General features: G+C 37.9%; 2 protein-coding genes across 13 annotated transcripts in view; one reads left to right on the top strand and one right to left on the bottom strand.

Annotated features, from left to right (window-relative positions):
• Nucleotides 1-15,772, bottom strand: part of lima1a (LIM domain and actin binding 1a) — a 24,677-nt gene extending 8,905 nt beyond the window's left edge. Inside the window, exons 1-5 of one of the 11 annotated variants that reach the window (XM_026920825.3) lie at nt 15,642-15,772; nt 14,763-14,855; nt 8,752-8,892; nt 7,288-7,330; nt 4,156-4,395 (exon numbers count right to left, since the gene is read on the bottom strand). In XM_026920825.3, coding sequence (XP_026776626.3) covers nt 4,156-4,395; nt 7,288-7,330; nt 8,752-8,873 — 405 coding nt within the window. In that variant the 5' untranslated portion in view covers nt 8,874-8,892; nt 14,763-14,855; nt 15,642-15,772. Of the gene's footprint in view, nt 1-4,155; nt 4,396-4,614; nt 4,729-4,765; nt 5,110-7,287; nt 7,331-8,751; nt 8,893-10,046; nt 10,175-10,582; nt 11,679-11,703; nt 12,159-14,762; nt 14,856-15,641 lie in introns of those variants that run through there. The other 10 variants (XM_053240451.1, XM_053240450.1, XM_034311781.2 and 7 more) reach the window with 10 other exon arrangements.
• Nucleotides 15,453-21,297, top strand: zgc:174906 (uncharacterized protein LOC571548 homolog). Of its 2 annotated transcripts, XM_026920972.3 has the most exons (5): nt 15,453-15,515; nt 17,260-17,541; nt 19,850-20,197; nt 20,289-20,366; nt 20,515-21,297. In XM_026920972.3, the coding sequence occupies exons 3-5, from the start codon at nt 19,879-19,881 to the stop codon at nt 20,796-20,798; spliced, it is 681 nt and encodes a 226-aa protein (XP_026776773.1). In that variant the 5' UTR covers nt 15,453-15,515; nt 17,260-17,541; nt 19,850-19,878; the 3' UTR covers nt 20,799-21,297. The 2 variants fall into 2 exon arrangements, with proteins under 2 accessions (XP_026776773.1, XP_053096429.1); XM_053240454.1 differs by lacking the exon at nt 15,453-15,515 and having other exon boundaries at nt 17,076-17,541.

The following is a 21,297-nucleotide window of genomic DNA, read 5'->3' as shown; positions in this document are numbered from 1 at the left end:
TCTTGTATCTTGTATCTTACCTACTAAAAGAGGCCTCAGTCTGATTCCTGACTCTGCGACAGAGCTGTGTGTGTCTCTGACTTATACTCCGAGCCCCAGATTAGAGACGGGGAGCTCGCCTTGGTTTTGTTGGCAGGAGCGAGAGAGGAGGAGGAGGAGGAGGGGAGAAAGACTGAGCAGCTGGTGAAGCTTTCAGAGAGGGGGTTCAAATCAGTGCTGTTCCTCAGCAGAGAGGCGTGAGGTGGAAGACTCCAGACTGAGCTCGTGACACCGGGAGAGCAGGAGGCAAACGCAGCACAAAGAGCACAAACCAAGTGGGGGATCAGAGAAGACAAAGAGCTCTTACACTAATCCAACATACAAAAGAGCCCGAGGATCTGCGACAGGCCCGACGTGGCTGTGTTTAAAAAAAAAAAAAAAAAAAAAAAAAAAAACACGACTGCCTTCTGCATTCTAACATCACTATAAGAAATAGGAATCGTGTTTAACATTTAATTTTAACAATAAAGTTCAATTTTAACATGATGTCTGCCATTAGGCTGGAAGAACATGACAACACTTAAAGAAAGATGACATAAATCCAGTTTCCTGATATGCAAAACATTCATGCACATTCTGAGCTGCTGTTTTGTCATCATGTACAATTTCAATGATCAAAATGTTCAGTGCTGCGCAGAAATAAAGCGTGACACACCCATTCCACCCCTCAGCCCACCCCCACCCCATTTGCCACACCCAAGAGTCAAGCAGCAACATATGGCTGAAATTTAATCAGCCGCAAAACCCCTTTTGAAAGCCCTCCCTCTTCGGCCACGCATAATTCATAATACATTTAATACATTATAAAATCTCAGATATGTTCAGAGGATCTTACTTATCCATTATCACCACTAACTCGCTACTTTTAGCAAAACACACAATTTTGTGAACCCATATTTCCTAAGAATATGATTATTCTTGGCTAATGAAAATAAAACATGAGTAAAAGCAGTGTAAAAGGACCGGAGCATTGAATCGAACGGAGAAAGAGCCGGAAAAAAAACTTTACATGGTCTATTTATGACATTTTCTACTATATATAGTTCTACAGATGTTCCTGAACTGAAATATATTTCTTTTTTGCATCCATCTCAACCACAAGTAACATTCTAGCATTTAAAATCCAGTGAAAAAATAATGTTTTTAAAGATTTCATTCCAATTGCATTGAAAGATGCTCCGCCTACTTTACATTTATAACCAAATCTACTGATAGAAAAACAACATTACGGAAAATTTTTAAAGAATTATAAGTGTACAATAGGAACATCACGCACATCAGTGTGTTTCTCATCATCTAAGGGAAAAATATCACACGCTGCATTTAAACACGAGCCTCATCATCGTCTCTTCACTCCATTGATCACTGTTAATGGTATCATCAGCACAGAAATAATCTGATTCATTAGCTCACTTCTGTTCTTTAAGGAATATTTCCTATTATTTGTCCATTTAAACATTTCTAAAACTTGTCTTTTTATGTAAGCACTCTTCTCAGTTTTGATGATGACATGACTGCGCAGGACATTGGATGTGGCGGACATTTTGTATCTCATACAAGCTGAATTAATTAGGCTTATTTTCGATTCACTATGGCATGTAGCTAGTGAGGTTTTAGACATCTTTAGACAGACTGACTGTTTTTAATCACTGTTTTTCTAAAACTGACTGCTTAGACAACATGATCTTTGCACGCAATGTTAGAAAGTAGCCTATATAAAAAACATTTCCACATTGTTTTGGTGTTTTCTTAAAGCAGCAATGTCAAAGTATATTAGTGTATATTAGTCAAAGTATATAACAGAAAACTTAATACTGAATTCATTTTCAAACCCTGTTTTTTGACATTATTTGGCTGTTTTGCAGAATTTAGCAATAATGACATCCGGTGGGTTTTCCCAGACCACCAAGCGTCAAAAATTCACACGCTACTAACATACTGATTCATGAAGCAATGAATGATACTTACAGCTATTTCAAATTTAAATCAGGATTTCTCAAATAGCTAAAAATATTTATTTCACTTCTTAAGCTTAGCCAAAAAACAGTGTTTTAATAAATGATAAAATCAGATATGGACAGGAAATTTATATTTGCCAGACCCCTTTTAATCAAGAGTGAGTTATCAGTTGACACAGGATATAATCCAGCTGAGCAATTAAGTGATTATCTAATCTCTGTGCCTCCCTCATGATCTTCCCTCCAGCTAGCATTGAAACAGGCTTTGGTAAGACGCTTGTGAGCATGTGTTGTGCTCATATGAAGCCTGATCCCATGACAGCACCCCTGGGAGCAACACTGCACCCAGATCATCAGCTCTGTGACCTCTGGTCATGTGACCTCCAGGCTGCATCATCACTCTGTAAACGCCGAGTGTGTTCTCTCAGTGCATCCATATGGGGAGGATCAAGACTCCTGACCTCATAAAAACATATGCAAATATAAGGAGAAGGGAAACAAAGGAACATATGCTGATAAGGAAATTTATATTTACATGTTCCTTTTATGAGCAATAAACTCAAAGCTGTGGATAAATGATGAATCTAAAAGGAATATAGTGGTCTTAGGGTACAAACTGAATGAAGAGTTAAATGTTTATAGGTAATACTTATATAGTTTCCTTTTATTTGATTCCAAAGTTACATTTTTATCTTTTCTTCTTTTCTTCGTTCCTCGTTTTCTCACAGGCCACAAATCCCTTCATAAAAGACACAAAGCTCCATTGTCTCTGGTTATGACTCGGATCATTCACGTAAACTTTACAGTCCAGATGAAGGGAAGACTATACATGAAAGTTTATTTCCTCTTTCCCACTGGCGATCTGTTTTATATTCTTCGCTCCGGTTCTGATTTAAGTCAGCGGTATAAACTGTACTGAAGCCTCACAGGCCTGATGGTTGTTTTGTGTAGTGCGTTTTGTATTCATCAGCAAAGGTACAGCAAACTAAAAAGTATTTTGTTGAGGAAAATGTCTCAAGCAAGATTTTTGAATTTCAGAATGTTAAGAGTTAGGGAGGTAACTGAATACAAAAGAATTATTCGGAATGAACAGACAATGTTTCCTAAACAGATACGAATATGAGGCACATTGTTTATTTATGTACTTTTTTAGAAAGTTTGCTAGGGCATCTGTTTCAGACTAGAGGTGTGTATCAGGACTGGGATCCTACGATACCCAGGAAAAAAATTCGTATAAGTGGGAGGTGTGCAAGTGAGTGGCCAGATATGAAGCTCGAAAGATAAATAAATATAAAAACCACATTCATTAACAAACATACAGTGTTCATTCATTTATTCATCCTTAGTAACCATCTGGTCAGGGTCACAGTGGTGTAGATTTGGCATCCAGGTTGTTTATATTTTTGCGAAACAGAAGCAACTAAATATGTGAGAAAATATCGCAGATGCTCTTCTCTGTTTTGATGATGATGATGTGACTGAGCAGGAGCACAGTGGACATTTTGTATTTCATAACAAACTGAATTAATTAGACTTTTTTTTTGTTTCACTTTGGTGTGTAGCTAGTGAGGTTTTAGACATCTTTAGACAGACTGGCTGTTTTTAGACACCATGATCTTTGCAAAAATAGCCATGTGAGCAGGATTAAAACAACAGTTGTACACATATCTCTATTTGAGACAAACAGTGAACTGGAGTGATGTAGCTGAGGTTGAGGAACTGTCAGAGCCAGAATTCACAAACCATGCTGACACTGCTTCCATTTTTACCGCCAAGTGTTTTTCAGTGCTAATCCAAGGGTTTTTACTGAATTCCAATTGGTTTCTATTGAAAAATCTCTTCCGGTTAAAGTACAGATAGGGCTATTTGGAGCACTAAACTGAAACTGATACAGATACAGGCATTATACCTGTATACAGAGTCCATGCTTTACTTATGGAATCTGATCATTGTTGAAACACGTACACATTTACACATTTGCATTTTCTCACCAATTATAGTAACAATCATTTATGAATATGAAACTCTTGGCTTGTTTAAATACCAAGTTTTATGGTAAGTTTTATTATGTTCTGATAGGAAATCCTAATACATTTATTCACCATTGAACAAAACCTCCTGTCCACGATAAGCATGCAGAGATGGCACAAGCACTCACCTTGCTCTCAAACATCATTTTGAGGCTGCTGAGAGGCACGTTGGGCTTGTCCGTGTCCTCCATGTCCCTCTGTGGCGTCTTCTCCATCTCTGTGACCCTCGGGGGGAAGTTTGAGTCAGCAGAGCTTGCAGATCTTGGTGGAGTGTGTGGACTTTGGTCGGAGGAGAGGGATTGTTCAGCCTCCCAGCGCTTTTTCAGTGCGCTCAGGGTACCGGTTTGCAGAGCGACGCCTTCCACGGCCTGGAAGAAAATCAGTGAGAGTTTGATCAGATTCATCAGATTATTTAAAAAAAAAATTAAACATGGAAATAAAATTCCTTCACATAATTACACCATAATTATGTTAGCTCAATATGAATCTGTAAACACAAAATGTAAAAAAAATCATGCATCAACAAGAGGAAATTTTTTTTCTCTAAATGTAATGCCACAAAGTCAAACAAAAAGCCTGACAGAAACCTGACAGAAAGCAGATGGTGCTCAGGAACTATCCTCTCCAGTCAATAGTACAGAAAAGCAGTTAATGTACACACAAAGTGAGTCAGTATCCCGATGACAGCTGGATCTTTTGTTAGTTTGTTAGAAAAGAATGTCAGTAAAAGCCGTAAACCTGGCGAGTTTTAGAAGCAGCTCCCTCAGACCTTGTAGGTGGAAATAAAAGAAGCTGTTCCAGATGGGAAGTGTTGGGAAATCCCAGCATGAAAGAGTGATTCCACCCCCCCTAATGACGACAGAGAAGAACCAGAGAAAAATGTCGAAGAAAGAAGCGTAAAGAAAGACGAGGGAAAAAAGGGGGCGTTGAAAAGCAGAGGAAGAACCAGGAAATAGAAAAAGTTTTCCCCACAAAGCAAGCACATGACAGAAGAAGTGCCAAGTATGCATCTCCTCTCAGGATCTTACAATCTTAAATTTCCATCATCCAAACATTGTAAAAGTATACAAATCTATTACTGTTTAAAAAAAAAAGCTTATAAATATGTTGGAAAAACAATCCACACTCCAGTAGACATTTCAGAATTGAAGCCATTGGAGAGAAGAGAATTGAAGTACATCAAAAATAACATACTCATTTTATTTTTTCCTATGTACCTTTAAGTAGATTGAAATCCTAAGTCTATACAATCTTCCTGCTGTTCACATCCCTCCTTCATTTCCCTGAACTAACTGCTAGAAACATTTCTGCTTTCTGCCAGAGAAATAACCTACTTGTCAATCTCGGAGGAATGAAACACTTTGGGACATGCTGTTATAGGAAAATAATCAGTAACATGGTGCTGTGTTGCGTCCTGACGCAAACCAGAGTTTCTGTTGCCACACAAAGTCGATTCATTTACTATAACAGCATGTCTTGAAGTGCTTTAGTCATCAGACTGTTAGTGACACTGGAGACTCCTTCCATAAACATTAAATAAACATTCACTATAGCGATGATTATACATTTACACGTTCATAGGACAAAAGTGCAGCTTGTCATGTTGCAGAGAAACCGAAAAGCGCAAACTGCTCTGTCCTGAAGACTTTCCCGTAGTGAAAAACTTACTGTTACAAAGCGCTGAAACTGGAGACTCTTTCCACAAATGTCAAATAAACGTCTCCTCACAGGAAACTTCACCATATCAATAGCTACTTTGTTAAATAACATATTGTTTAAATCTGTCTACTATTAGAATTAGATTGTGTGTAGCGTCCCTGTACAAGTCCCTGTGAATTAGCTGTTGCTATAGAAACGATAATGTATTAGAATGAGCACATTAACATAAACCTGTGACTTGCTCTGTAGTCTGAATTACTGTCAGAGCTGCTGATATACAAAACTAATCAACACTTTCTGACCAATCAGAATCAAGAATTCAACTGTGTTGTTCTCGCCGTTGAATTCTTGCCTCACATCATCATCCCATACCACTGCCATGTGCACAATGACGTTAACGGCGGTCCAGCAATTCTGCTTCTATCTAGGCTCGTTTCATAATATAAAGTATTCAGGTCACAACATGGCTGAATAAAAAGTCACCATCTAGAAATCCTCTTCCAGTCATTTTACAAATATTACTGTACTCCTATTACCTTCTCATCAGCTACTACTCTCTCACTTCTTTAAGCAGACAGCAGGTCTTTAACGTCTTTAACTCCGTTTCCTCTCTGCAGGACGACTAGCTGTGTTTACTGTTTACTGGCCTGACAGGCTGTACGCCAGCTCACATAATGACTGGAGCTGATAACACACAGGACACTGTGTGAACCTACAGATTAACGAGTGTAAACACGGATTAACGACTGGCCACTAACTGCAGTGAAGAGGAAATCAGTGGGAGGTCTGTGTGTGTCTGCCTCTGTCTGGCTCTGTACATATGTATGTATGTATGTATGTATGTATGTATTAGGGATGTAATGCAATGCCATTATCTGTATCTGTTTAGTGCTCACAATATTAGTAACTGCTTTCGTATTTAAACTGGAAGTGGGTGTTGTCTGTACAGGAAATTGTTGTTTTGTTTTGCTTTTTTTTATAGCCGTTCCCTGGAAACACTAGAAAACACTAAAAAACAGGGCTGCTGGAAACGGAAGACATTTCCATTCACAAATTATTTAGCAATTTGCAGAACATAACTTTTCTGTCTAAAGTGACTGAGTAAGCAAGCTTACAGTTTTAAAACATTGATGTCTTTCCTAAATTGACAAACTGTTATTTAGGCTACAGTTGACAACAATAGCTATGTAATAATATTTTAGTAGATTTACTTCACTTTTTATTTTTGTTACATTCCACAAAGATCAGACACGCTATGGGACTCTATTATAAAACTGGGATAGGCTCGCAGTGTTTCTGCAAGGCAAAATGAAGTCCTGTAAGCAGAATTTTAATTAGAATGGCTGTATAATTTTCCAAAATGCTTTGAGAACAATTATTTTAAAACAATGAAAAAAAAACATGCCTCTCTGTCTTTCTATCTCTGTCTGCCTTCATCCGTCTATCTGTATATCTGTCTATGTCTGCCTGTCTGTCTGTCTCTATCTCTGTATGTCTGTCTGTATGTATTCACTATGACATTTAACCAAAGGATGTCCAAGTTATTATAATAATACTAATAATAATAATAATTATAATAATAATAATAGCATATCACTCACTTTTTTCTTGTCCAAGTTGATATCCTCTGCTGCTTTCTGGTACCTGTACAGAGGTGATCGGATAGTTTATGGTTAGAATAAAGCCTTAAACCAAGACGCCAAAACAAAAACATACAAGCTCTTCACAGGTTCATTCCATAATATCTACTTAATTATTTTATTAAATTAATCCAGTTCAGCAGATTTATGGACCTGATCATTAAAAGCCACAAGGGCTCCACTATAAAACATCAGCGACTTCAGGTGGTGAAAGATGGTAGTGCGGAAAAGAAGAAAGGAAAACGGTTCTTTCACGAACATATGGAGTGGTGATGTCTCACAAAAGTTAACTGCAGCAAAATTAAGGCTTTTTTTTTTATCATTTCAATGTTAGATTTGTTTAAAACCCAATGGAATATCTGAGTTTCAGTCAGAGTGCTTACAGGTTTGCTTACACACTCGTTTTAATTAGCACACACCCAGTAACATGACTCGAGCGTTCGAGTTCTAACACAGATTTGGTTTGTTCCTACACCAAGACAAGTTTTTAAAATAGTTAATTTAGTCCAACACTATGTGCAGGTCTAAACACAACAGAAAATGAATAGTACATGGTCATAAACTGACACTTGTAAGAAATCTGCTGAGATTTCCTACAGCTGTTACTACACGTCTCTGATTTTGGGTCTTGTGATGAGTGATGAATGAATGAAAAGCCGGGAGAGGAAGACAGATGAAGCAGGAAACACCTCAAAAGATGCTTTAATGCTAGACCTGAGCTTGGATGCTCCTGTTGTCAGTGTGACAGGATGTGGGCATGGAGAACTGATCTTACTTCAGTGTACAAGACATTTGGGGGTGTGATGTTACAGAAAAACAATCAACAACGTGGTGGTGTGATGCGGCTTGACGCAAAGCTGCTCCAAAGTAACAGCATGTCCTGAAGTGATTTATTCTTCTCATACCACAGCAGTTTACCCACAAATACAATATTTGATTTAATAATGGATAACACATCATACTTTGTTTCCATTTATAGTTACGTTTAATGTTGTGGAACATCCGAGAAACAAAACTGCAGTCCTCTGTCCTGACAAGTTACTGTTAGAGACTCCTTTCATAAATGTTAAATAAACAACTCCTTATAGAAAATTTTAAAATCTATTTATTATAAGTCTTAGATTATGTGGAGCTTCCACCACACAAGGCCTTTTGAATGAGTTGTTACTATAGAAACAATAATATTTATATATATAATAAATCACTTAACATAAGACTTTCTAAATTCTGAAGTCTGGAACGCCATCTTTCACAGAGACGAAAAGATGTGTACATAATGGCTGGATGAATAAGGGAACGAACAGCAATGATGTAAGCGAAAGGGAAAATTAGAGCTCAAGAGGATGAAAAGAAAACAGTTGAAGAGAAAGTGTGCGCTAGTGCAGGCGTGAGCACGCAGGATCAGATAAGCAGACAAGTACGTACTTTGAGAATCGTTCCGCTATGGCGGTATTTTTCCCCCGAGTTCCAACAATCGAGAGCTCTTTCGCTGTGACGCGGAGGGACTGGGAGGCCCACTGCCTTCTGTTGAATGAGCTGACTGCCATCTCTGCTCCTCAGGCTGGACTGAAACACAAAAACACATATAGTTACACATGTTTCAGAAACAACCTTTTCAATAAGCATTATATGACCCTAAGCCACTTGAGGTCATGTCTAGATAAAGACGCAAAGGAACACTTTTCTTGCTCTCTCTTAGACAGGAAGCGGCTCATCATTCTGAGTCATAGCAGATCCACCTGCTGCTCATCTGACCATTCAGTACACACACTCACACAGGTTCTGAACTACCAATAAGACAAGGATGGAGTCAGTGCTATGTCACACACCTCACAGCACTTTGTCATTGCACAATCCACTAAAACAGACTGACTGCAGTCAGGAGTAAACTTGCACAGACATGAAACACACTCACAGGTGAGATTGTCGTAAATCACCCACGTGTGAAAGATTTTATGATGAAATACACTATGTGAGGCGGTCTGTGAAAACGGAAATCAGATTTTGGTCAAAATTAGATACTGTAACATGACACCTCAACTTTAAGAAACCATAAATATGCTATTTAACCTAAACCGTGACGAGGTTTTTATTTGCCTTCTATTCTTCCCTAGGCTAACCTCCTGCAAATATCATGTTGTTTAAAGAGCTAGTTTAACAAATACTACACATTTACTTCATACCATTTAAGCCTTCCAAAAAAAACACTAGTGCCACATTTAAAGAAAAAAAAAATATATATATATATATATGCTTCCAAATATATTTTCATTTACAGTTTATGAAAAGAAATTATTCACCAAAAAAAGAGGCGCAAAAAATATACATTTTAACTTTTAGTCAGCTACTTGTAAGCAACAATAGTGTCAGTCAGTCTTATAAAAGTACTGATAATATTCATGATATCTAAAAAAAAAAAAATTTTTAAAAATATATCATGACATCATTTAACACATATCACCAGCACTACTTTGAAATATTTATTATGTTTTAATTTTAGGGACATTTGACCACAACTCTTTAGCACTTGCGAGTCTTGTTTTTTCCAGTCAGATCTGAGTTCAAATGGTATTCAATCATTCAAACAAAATCTTGGCCCAATTTGATGTCCCTAATACCCCAGTAATGTAATTTAACTGACCGTGAATAGCGGTGTGTTTTGTATCAGGTGTGTAACTCTGACAGATAAATAGCAAGCCCTGACACAACATCTGACTCACATCAGCGACTCCAACCTCATCACCACATCCAACATCCATCATTCAGAGACATGGTGAGTCAAAGTCCCACAATGTTTTTGTAAGCTCTTTCTCCCAGGATCTTTTTTCCCCCGCTTTTGCCGTAAGCACTTTAAGAAACAGAGTTAAAGAGCAGAAATTCCATCTGAGCTCCTAAGCTGGAGAGACAAAATGGCATTCTTCCTTGCAGAGGAACACGACAGAAGACTTTAAAGATAGTCCAGGCCAAGTGAATGTAATACTTTCAGTATGATTACAGACAGTACAGTAAGGATAATTACAGATTTTAATGTTTAAGTGACTTATAAAATCGAGATTGGTTCAAATAAATGTCAGAGAACATGTCAGAAGTCAGACTAGCTCTATATATATATATATATATATATATATATATATATATATATATATATATATATATATATATATATATATATATATAAAAAAGACCCTGTCACATGATGGTCTCATGGAAAGTACAAACAAATGTGCATTTGAAGATTCACTTGGTTTAGATTTACCTGAGAAACAAACAGCTCATGATCCCATATTTGGCATTTGCGTAAGATTTAAGACAGAAATGCCTGCAGCAATGGATGTGAAGATTTCTGAAACCTCAATAATAAAGATGTTTCATTCACAATATCCTGGATTTTTTTCTGAGGAGGTGGGTATAATCTGTAGAGAAAAGTTGGCTCACAGGATATGATTCAGCCCTTTCACCATTCCAAACTTTCCCCACAAACCACTGACAGGTCAGAGGTCAGCGTCTTAAAACATTAAATTAAACCCGGGGGTTTTCCAGTCCTACGCTTAAACAGACGCTTCGTCTCATCACTCATCTTGCTACATCTTTCCAGACCTAAGAAACTAAGGAAATGAAACAGAATGAACTTAAGAACAAAACTTTCACTGATGAACCCGGTTAGATGAGTGATGAAACATTTCCAAAGTTATCCAACAAGTTTAGTCTCGTTGACCTCAGCCTTACCTCAGCACTCCAGCATGCTAAGACAGGCCGCTCCTGATCTCCCTGAGGACGACGTGTCTTTTCCAAATTCTAAAGCCAGACAGCTGCAGTGGACATGTTCAACATGACAAACCCTTACAGCAAAACCGTTGTGCTGGGGGTGGGGGGGTTGTCCTGTAATTTCTACTATTACAAGATCCTTTTTAGCATTTCATCAGTATTGCTTTTTATTTCTTTTTCAACCTGCATCTGAGCAGGATTTGTCATTTAAAGGGGAAAAAAAGCACATGTGGGTTCATTCTGATTTACTGTTTATATACACAACTTTCAGCTGGCTTTATCTTCTTCTGTAACACAATGCTAAGCTGAAGAAGTTTAAAAAGAGAATATGAGATCTCGGGATGTAATATAAAAAATATAAAAGGTTTAATGTCACAAGAGACAAAAGTTCATCATGAACATAAATTCTGAAAAGCTAACAGCTTAGCTAAAGAGCAGTGTCAAGATCAAAACTTCACATATTGTAAGCAATTTTACCTTTTCTAGCTCCCAGAAACTTCAAGGTAACTGCAGAAATAACTTAATTCATTAGTACTAGACAAGTGAACCTCCAGCTACCTATCCTTTACTGCAAAACAATGTTTTCTCCAAAGAAACAAAGAAATTACCTACCGTGAGTAAATGGACTGTGTGGCGAGTTAATCCTCGTCTTAAAGTCAAAAGTTAATAGAGTCTGTAGCTTTCAGATTGTTTCAGCTGTTTCTTTCCTCCTGTGAGTGTGCTTGCTCTCTCTGAACTCTCAGACTCTTAAGTTTTACACTGTGTGTGTGTGTGTGTGGGTGAGCACTTTGTCTCCTCCCAGCCAATGAGCACACAGCTCCTTGTTCCACCTAGCAGGTAAGTCCCAGCCATTCAGAGCGCGCATCATCGCCCCTCTTGCTATGACTCAGTCGGTTTGGGAATATTCCCAGACAATTCCAGGAAGTCTCCACCCATTTCCAAATGAGGTCATCTATCTGAACCCAATCTGACACCACAGTTCTGAAGAAATTGACTGGAAACGATCAGTTACATCACAGCACTGCTGAAATCTCGATTCTGATCAGAAGGTGTTGATTCATTTTCTATAACAGCAGCTCTGACAGCAGTTCTGCATCCTGCATAGCAAATCACAGTTTTATATAAATGCACTCATTCTAATATTTTAATACATTACTGTTTCTATAGTAACAACTCCTACACAGAGACTAGTGCCTAATCTAAACCTAACAATGAACGGATTACATACGTGTTGTTATTTAACAAATAAAAACAAGGTTTCTGTAAGGAGAAGTTTATTTATTTTATGGAAGGAGTCTCCAGGGTCAGTACGTTTTCCTCCACAGGAAAGTCTTCAGCACAGAGAAGTTTGCACTTTCATGTTACCGTGAAACCAGAAAAGTTGTGTTTGTCTTATTAACTTCAAGAGAAGGAAACAGAGAGAGGCTGTTGAGGAAACGACTGTTTATAGCTGAAGCGTCAAGGACGTTCCACAATAAAATGTAACTATAAATGGATAAATAGCACAATGTGTTGTATTGGCTGTAATTGTGAGCAAATTGCTGTGGCATAAGAGCCAGAACACACTTCAGGATACGATGTTATTGGAAAATAATCAACTTAGCATGGTAACAGTTACACTGCTTCACATCAGCCGCATCATACCACACTGTCATTGGCTATTTATCTATAAAGCCATGTCCTAAAGTTTTTTTTATTCCTCACCTGTTGTATAATACAAGAATGTGGAAACAAAAAATACTGGTCAGGTATGACGCTTTCCTGTATGAGCACTGAAGTCAAATTCAGAAAAAGGTTTAAGCCAATATTCTTATTGAAATACATTTTACTGATACACAACACTTTGTGAGTTATCAGCTGACGTTTAAGCAGAATACTTTCAAAACTGGTCAATAATGTATATTTTAATGAAGCAGAATTACACTCTATGGTGGAAGCCCTGCTGTCAACATAAAGGTCTCATCACCATAATCCTAATCACATGAGTGCCATGTGTGAGAGCAGGCTTAGCCATCCGTTCTTTAAGCCAACACACACAACTCAGAATCTTAAAAAAAAAAAACTTTTAGAGCTCTTTAAGGCACGGATTCTCAATTTTTTTTGCAGGCAATACTTCACGGACCCCACTTTGAGAACCCTGGCTTTAAAGGTGCATTAGGTACGGGTTTTTCTTCTCAAGGTTGGGTGGGTTCGACATTTGAATGATTCCCACCCATGCTCATGAAGCTCCGCCCCCAGGATCAACACTGGCCCATAGAGTACAGTATCTATAAAATAACTGACAGAAGGCGAACCAAGCATTCCGGACCAGAAGTCCGTTTTCTCAGCAACTTTATACCCTTTTGCCACGACTTAATCAATTGTGTTTTTTTTTTTATTATGATGTTCTACATATCTTCCAGGTTATTTGTACAAGTAAGAAACAAAAGAAAATTGGCTATTGAACCTGCACAGACATTTCATGCCCACTTAAAATGAATGACTCACAGGAATACATCTTAACATCTCTTCAGTTCTCTCATGAAGCCATGCCTTCCTCGAATTGCTCCACAGTGTACTGGAAAGAGAAATGGAGTGTAAACTTCTGCAGAACTTCCTGAGGCACTCATTCACCTCAGCGTACAAACAGGCAAATATTTACAAGGCTGTAAGTTTAACTCACTCTCTTGGGATGGTAAATAGCTGAGCGTGCTTTTCATGGCTTTAGACGTCCCACAGAGTTTTGGTCCAAGCAACAGAGCTCTATAAACCACATGGGACTGCGTTTGTAGCACTACTTGTAAAACATTTACTCTTCATGCTCCATATGTGCGATGTGTACAACACTGGCTTTATTTTAGGTTACTCAACCCACAACGACGCCATTCAGTCTATCCTCAACCTGAAAAATGAATTGCCATCGTCGCACTACGCAATCTCTGCTGAAGCATTCAAAGCAGGCAGTGAGGTGTGAAATCAGCTCAGGAAAGCATGTTCTCTGATACGGAAATGGAAGCAAAAGTGAAAAATGAGAGGATGTTTGGTCAAGTTGATGCATATCTCCTGCTTGAAGTGAACGCTGCTCCCAGCTCTAGTGCCTTCCTCCAGCTTGCCATCAACTTTTTAAGGTTTAGTTTATTAACTTCCTTTTTTAGTTCATTATTCATTTCATATTCACAGTCATGATTTCAACCACAGTTCCAGACGCAAACAAGTCTAACCATCACATGTAACGTAAGCCTTAATGAGACGCTTATTTGAGTCACTTATAATTCTCTAACAATCAGAGGAATGAATCTCAGTGACTACTGATGAAAATAACATGACTGATCCTGGGAACCTTACACAGGTTGGAAAACACCTGTTTTAACAGCGCTGCCCTCCGGGATGTCTTTCCAGAGTATTCTGAGTCATATCTTTGTAGATAATATTTTTTCTTCAAACTACTTCCTTCTTGCCATAATCAGAAATTGCTGAAAAGGTGCCACAGCATCACATGACCACCTGAGAGATTATTAACCAAAAACCAAAAACCAAAAGACTAGATTCTTGTTTTTGTTCAGTATATTTTGTATTTGTTAAATATATTTATACTTTTTGTTAAGTATATTTAGCATCATTTGAATAAGTATATTTAGCGTCATTTGAATAAGTATATTTAGCATCATTTGTCAACAAACCACTGAACTTACCCTATTTACCTGCAGCGTCTTGCTTTACCAGTGGTGTTTAAATAAAATCGTTGCTGGCTGTTTGTGCATTGAACTGCTTACTTTCTCTTGATCCTGAATGTTAAACAAACAAACAAAAAAAATCTGTTTTGCCTCCTTTCCTGAAGAATAGTACAGAGCCTCAGAGGTGACATGGTGGTTATTTTTAATAAGTTGTGGCCACTAATAAATAAATGGCCTATTAAGGCCACAAGTCAAGCATGAGTTAAGCCTCATGAGATCTATTTCGTAGCAGCTACTAAATTTTAAAATGGCTGAGATGAAAAAATCAATTGAATTGGACCAGTGTGGCCACAGGAGCCTGAACAGGGTGATGACTGATATTATTACACTTCAGCCTTGTAATGATGCAGAACCACATACTAAAGCTGTTACATGATAAACCATTAACCTGTGAATAGACTTTTTATTATTCAGATAATTAACTGGAGGCCATGTAAATAAGGATGACCTTCAACAACATATGACGTTGTGGGGTCAAGTTACACAACTGGTGGATACAATATAATAAATATAATAAAAAGTCGTATGCACGAGATACTGTAAGCTCGAAATATCTCGTGACCTCAGTGTAGTAATTCGTGGCCACGCCTTATTAAACTAAAATAACCACCATGTCACGTCAGAGGCTGCAGAAGAACAACAGCAGCTACCACTTCCTCTGGATCATGCGTGGACTAGCAGCTCATATATTACAGTTTAATCACGTTAAAGGTGAGCATTGCACTTCTCCTTGCATTACGTCACATGCTTTAGCACTGCACTCAGCATTAGCTCATACCCTTAGTGAATATATTTTTTTATAACAATGATAAGACACTCACTCACTCACTCACTCACAGTCCACTTGTATCCTGCACCTCAGCAAACTCCCAAACAGCCGCCGAAGTCACCCGGTGACGTCACCCGCTCATTAGCATATTCATGAACCACCTGGTTTCATATTAAAATGTCTTTAATGGCACGTGAAGGTAAAAAGAGTTAGAATAGAGTTAGCATTTAGATTCATTGTTTATAATTTAAAAAAAACATAGTTTGGTATTAACTGTAATTAAAGGTTAGCCGCCATGTTGGCAACAACAACAACAACAACAAAAACAACACTACAATACACACATAGACATATAAAGGAGGGAGAGTATATTATATTATATTATATTATATTATATTATATTGGTATTTTTTTCCACTTCCACAGGCTACTGAAACAAAGCAAGGGTTACTTATTTATATATTTAGTGGTCACTAGAGTAGGCTCTAAAATCTTTTCTTTTTCCATTTCATTTCAGCTAAATCAATTTTCTGTTAACATTTAACTAGCTTTTATTATTTGCCAAACTTTTACTGGCACATTTAGAGTACATTGCTTTTGTATTATTTTAATTATTGTATTTTATTTTTTCCACACATCTTATTATATATTTTAGATACTTTTTATTCTTCTTTCTTTCACTATTATTATTATTATTATTATTATTGTTGTTGTTGTTGTTGTTGTTGTATTTTAATATTTCGTTTTGACTAAAATTTATTCCTGTTTTTATTTCACATTGTAAAAAATTTTGATAGATGTATGAATGTTTCTATTTATTATTATTATTATTATTATCATCATTATCATTGTTGTTGTGCTATGGTTGTTGTTGCTGCTGTTGTTGTTGTTGTTGTTGTAGCTGCTGCTGACATTGTTGTTGTTGTTGTAGCTGCTGCTGACATTGTTGTTGTTGTTGTAGCTGCTGCTGTTGTTTTTGTTGTTGCTGCTGTTGTTGTTGTTGTTGTAGCTGCTGCTGCTGTTGCTGTTGTTGTTGTTGTAGCTGCTGCTGCTGTTGTTGTTGTAGCTGCTGCTGCTGCTGTTGTTGTTGTAGCTGCTGCTGCTGCTGTTGTTGTTGTAGTAGCTGCTGCTGTTGTTGTTGTTGTAGCTGCTGCTGTTGTTGTTGTAGCTGCTGCTGCTGCTGTTGTTGTTGTAGCTGCTGTTGTTGTTGTAGCTGCTGCTGTTGTTGTAGCTGTTGTTGTTGTTGTTGTTGTAGCTGCTGCTGTTGTTGTTGTTGTTGTAGCTGCTGCTGCTGTTGTTGTTGTTGTTGTAGCTGCTGCTGTTGTTGTTGTTGTTGTAGCTGCTGCTGTTGTTTTTGTTGTAGCTGCTGCTGTTGTTGTTGTTGTTGTTGTTGTAGCTGTTGTTGTTGTTGTTGTTGTTGTTGTAGCTGCTGCTGTTGTTGTTGTTGTTGTTGTAGCTGCTGCTGCTGTTGTTGTTGTTGTTGTAGCTGCTGCTGTTGTTGTTGTTGTTGTAGCTGCTGCTGTTGTTTTTGTTGTAGCTGTTGCTGTTGTGTTGTTGTTGTTGTAGCTGCTGCTGCTGTTGTGTTGTTGTTGTTGTAGCTCTTGCTGTTGTTGTTTTTGTTGTTGCTGTTGTTGTTGTTTTTGTTGCTGTTGTTAAAGTGCTTACACAGGTTTTGGGTGGGTGTAGTTTAACCCTCCTGCCTGCAGGTGGCAGCACAGTGTTCACTCTCACTACAGGAAGGAGGAAGAACACAGACCGGGAAAAACACAACACGGTGGCAATAGTAACATAATAAGCGCTCAGATAGAGCTGGAGATTCAGTTTAGAAAACTTCCTAAGCTCTGTATGAAACTATAACATACACACTCAGACACAGCTGTGTATAAACATTACATCCGGGACATGTTCCTGAAGCAGTGAGTGGAAGATGAGCTGAAAGTTGGAGACTCTTCAAACAGCTTTGAGCAGGTAAATGAGCTGTTTCCACAATGTGGTGAGATTATATTAACAACACACACTTATTATAATGTTAATGGCATCTAAGGCAAGACACTTCAGGTTAATAGAGCAATCTTTTAAAACAATGGCTAGCACAGTCAGTCTTTACCATTTGATTGCTGATATTGATACTTTTTTTGTATTGGAGCTCAGAATGGTATTTGTTTTAATGCAAATGAGACTTCATTTAATTAAATGTGCAATAGAAATCAATTTAAAACCTAGTCTTTCGATCTTGTTAGAACTAAAATATTTATTTCACTGTGAAGACTCTCAGGAGAAAGACTTATACAGAACTGTTGGAAAAATATTTCTTGTGTCATATTTCAATGTAATATATAAAATAAATCCAACAGTAATCAAGATTTTGGGAAATTCCTCTGTAATATGCTAATTAGGGAGAGGGTTTAGTAACCATGGTGAGCAGAAAAGCATCTCAGAAAGTATAACGCTTCAGACCTTGAGACGGATGTTCTACAGCAGCAGAAGACCACGTTGGGGTTCACCAGGATTGGAAAAACATCACCTGGTCGTTTTCCAAGCCTGTGTCCACTATAGCCTCACATTCCTGTTCTCACATGTGGTCTTTTGCTGCTGTAGTTCATCCGTCTCAAGGTTTGGCATGTCATGCTTTTCTGAGATGCTTTTCTGCTCACCACGGTTGTAAAGAGGGGTTATTTGAGCTAATGTAGACTTCCTGTCAGCTCGGCTCAGTCTGGCAGTTCTGCTCTGACCTCTCTCATCAACAGGTTTAAGATAATACTGTAGTCGCAGAAGTACAAAACAGTGACTCAAACATTCTTCTGTTCTGTTTCTGAGTTTTTTATATTTTTATTACACTTTAAGAGAAGACTTATCAAGAATGTGAAATTTTATGAAAAGGTGGCACGGAATTAATTTGACCATGTTTGACTTTACATGGCGACTCAGAGACTAAAAGTCTCAATCTCCGAGTTTAATATTTTACACTACCTAAATAAAGGCATGTTGAAAGTAAGCAGTCTGTAGCCAAATATCATCCGAGACACATAAACAGTGTTGAAATGCATCAGAGCTCAACCTAGATTCAGTCCTTACATCACTGTTAAGCAGGATATCTACAGGACTTTACAAATCATCGATTATAAAGTCAGCGTGGACAAACAAGGCTATTAATTAGCCAAAGGCCAGTTATTCAAACCAGACAGGGTGAATTGTTAAGAAGTTGTCTGTATCATGTTTAAGGTAATGAACAGTAACTAGGAAGGAGTCATTCAGCAGCTGCTTAAAAATTAACATTTAAAAAAAACAGGTTTGTTCCAGCATTTTAAACAGCATTATGACACAGCGTATAACCCCTCGCTTCCAAATGATGAAACCAACAACATGTTTTAAGTTCATTAATTATCCCAAGTACCAGTTGTGGTTTTGTGTCTTTCATTTTTAATGCTTGTTGATAATGACATGCCTAAACACGTTCATCTTTTGTGCAAAGGACCATTTAAAAAAAAAAAAATCTCACTCCTGCCAGCACCCACACTTATTATTTTTGCTTATAGCACAGCACTGTTGTGATCTCGAATCTGATTGGTCAGAAAGCGTTGACTAGTTTTCTATAACGGCAGCTCTGACAGTAGTTCCGGCTGCAAGGCAAATCAGAGGTTTATATTAATGTGCTCATTCTACGTTATCATTTTTATAGTAACAACGTAACCAGGGCTTTGTATGGCAATTTGTGGACATTCCACAATATTAACCGTAATAAATGGTTACAAAGGACAATGTGTTATTTTTTTTAGTAAATTTAAAAATGGAACCGTTGGCAAATTGGTGTGGTATGAGAGGAATAAAACATTTCAGGATGTGCTGCTATTGGAAAGTAATCAACTTCAGGGGGGTAACAGTAACTCTGCTTTACGTCAGGTCTCATCACACCACCCAGTCGTGGATTATTTTCCTATAACAGCACAACAGGTCATCTTTTATTCCTCACATGTACCCACCTGCAAGATTTACTAATGAAAATATAAACAAATTACTCACTTAAAGCACAGTTGTATCCAAGATAACGCATTTACTGAAGAGGAGTAATTGAAACAGCGGCCTCTGTTGTTTGTAAAGAAGACATGTACCAGTACATTTTAGGTTTTCTTCACAAAAATGTACTTTTCAGTATATTACTCAATGTTACTGTGGCAAGTTAACTAATTTGGTCCTCTCAAACTTCATAGTGCTATAAAATATCTATGTGTGTACTGTAATTGTGTAAGTCAACACTATCCTCTCTACTTTGTTTCAGGAAGAACTTGGAGAATAATTTAGGAAAGAATGGCTGTAGAGCCAGCAGGTGGCGCTAGGCTCATACAGAAGTTTAAACTACGGCTGATAGATGCTCTGTGTGGAGATCCTGACTTTCTGCTCCAGCACTGCCATTCATCCCGCTTACTGACCCAGAAAGAATATGACCGCATCAAAGCTTCTGCAGTGCCATGGGATAAAGCTCGGGATATCCTGGATTACATGATGAGCAAAGACAAAAACCGTGTTCAGATATTCCTGAGTCTTTTAAAGGAAAAAGATATACAGGAGGCATTTCCTAAACTGGAATTTCTCAAAGAGCTACCTCTGAGCCAATCGATCGCTACAGGTAACGTAGTAACCGTGAAGGATAAATAATAATACCGGAAATTTAAATTGTAATAACAATAGCTTAACGTTAAATAATTCTTACCTTGTAGGGAAGAAGAGGAAGAATGGCAAAGAAAAGCAACCAGAAGAAGAAGTTCCCAGAAAGCAGCCACACAAAGTAAAAAAAAGTACGATTCCCAGACTGAGGTTTCTTGAGTTCTTTATCCCGGCTCTAAATTAGGTTTTAATTTTGTAGATTAAATAATGCCTAGACTTCCTGCTACCACATTTCGGATGTTCTTGCCATCTCAGTGACATGGTTCTCTTTCCAACCAGGAAGCAGGACGGTGACGGAGAAGCAGCTCATGAAGGTGGCTCGCCACATTGGCACAGACTGGAAGGAGGTGGGCAGGGTGGCGCTGGAGATCTCCAGTGTCAAGCTGGAGCAGATCGTAGAGGAGAACCCACACAGCCACAGAGAGCGGGTGTTCAGCATGCTGCGGCTCTGGAGCATGCGAGAGAAGGAATTGGCCTCGGCCACTCGCCTGCACTCACTCCTCACACAGGAGGAATTCGCTGTGACGCCCGGGAGCATCGACTTCCTGCTTGAGGAGAGCTAGTGTTAGAATCACTGCTTTCTGTTCTCATTACACGGAATTACTAAGGTGGATGTGTGATGATGATTTTAAGCACCTGTAAATATTAGATCATAGTAGGAGGGTCTCAGAGTAGTTACATGGACAGATTTACTTCCTTGATTTTATTTTATTTTATTTGTTGTATATAAAGCCACAATTCAAGAATTTTGTCACATGCGCTAGCTTTCTAGTTGGCATGTTCGCACATGTGCTGCAGTAAAATATAAAAAAATATATATTTTTTACAAATATGGTTAAAAATACTGATACATTCCGAAGGGATTCATGGTGCAAACGGATCTCTCAGGAACAGATTTTAGTTTTTCCATAAATTTGCACGTGTAAAAAGTATGTTTTATGTTAGTATGGATTTTTTTTTTTTTGTATATAAAGTTCTGTGCTTTGTATATTTTGTATCTCTTATAACATTTGTACTTTTGTACTGGTTGCATAAAAAAATATAAAGAAAATCTTGATCTCA

This window comes from Pangasianodon hypophthalmus, chromosome 16 (genome assembly GCF_027358585.1).
Source record: "Pangasianodon hypophthalmus isolate fPanHyp1 chromosome 16, fPanHyp1.pri, whole genome shotgun sequence".
NCBI lineage: Eukaryota > Metazoa > Chordata > Actinopteri > Siluriformes > Pangasiidae > Pangasianodon > Pangasianodon hypophthalmus.
The sequence above is the reverse complement of the archived record's forward strand: the minus strand, read 5'-3'. Positions and strand labels throughout refer to the sequence as shown.

Coding starts and splice junctions, on each gene's coding strand:
- zgc:174906 (XM_026920972.3), top strand. CDS start 19,879: ATGGCTGTAGAGCCAGCAGGTGGCGCTAGGCTCATACAGAAGTTTAAA. Junction 20,198..20,288: donor GAGCCAATCGATCGCTACAG/GTAACGTAGTAA, acceptor CTTACCTTGTAG/GGAAGAAGAGGAAGAATGGC. Junction 20,367..20,514: donor GCCACACAAAGTAAAAAAAA/GTACGATTCCCA, acceptor CTTTCCAACCAG/GAAGCAGGACGGTGACGGAG.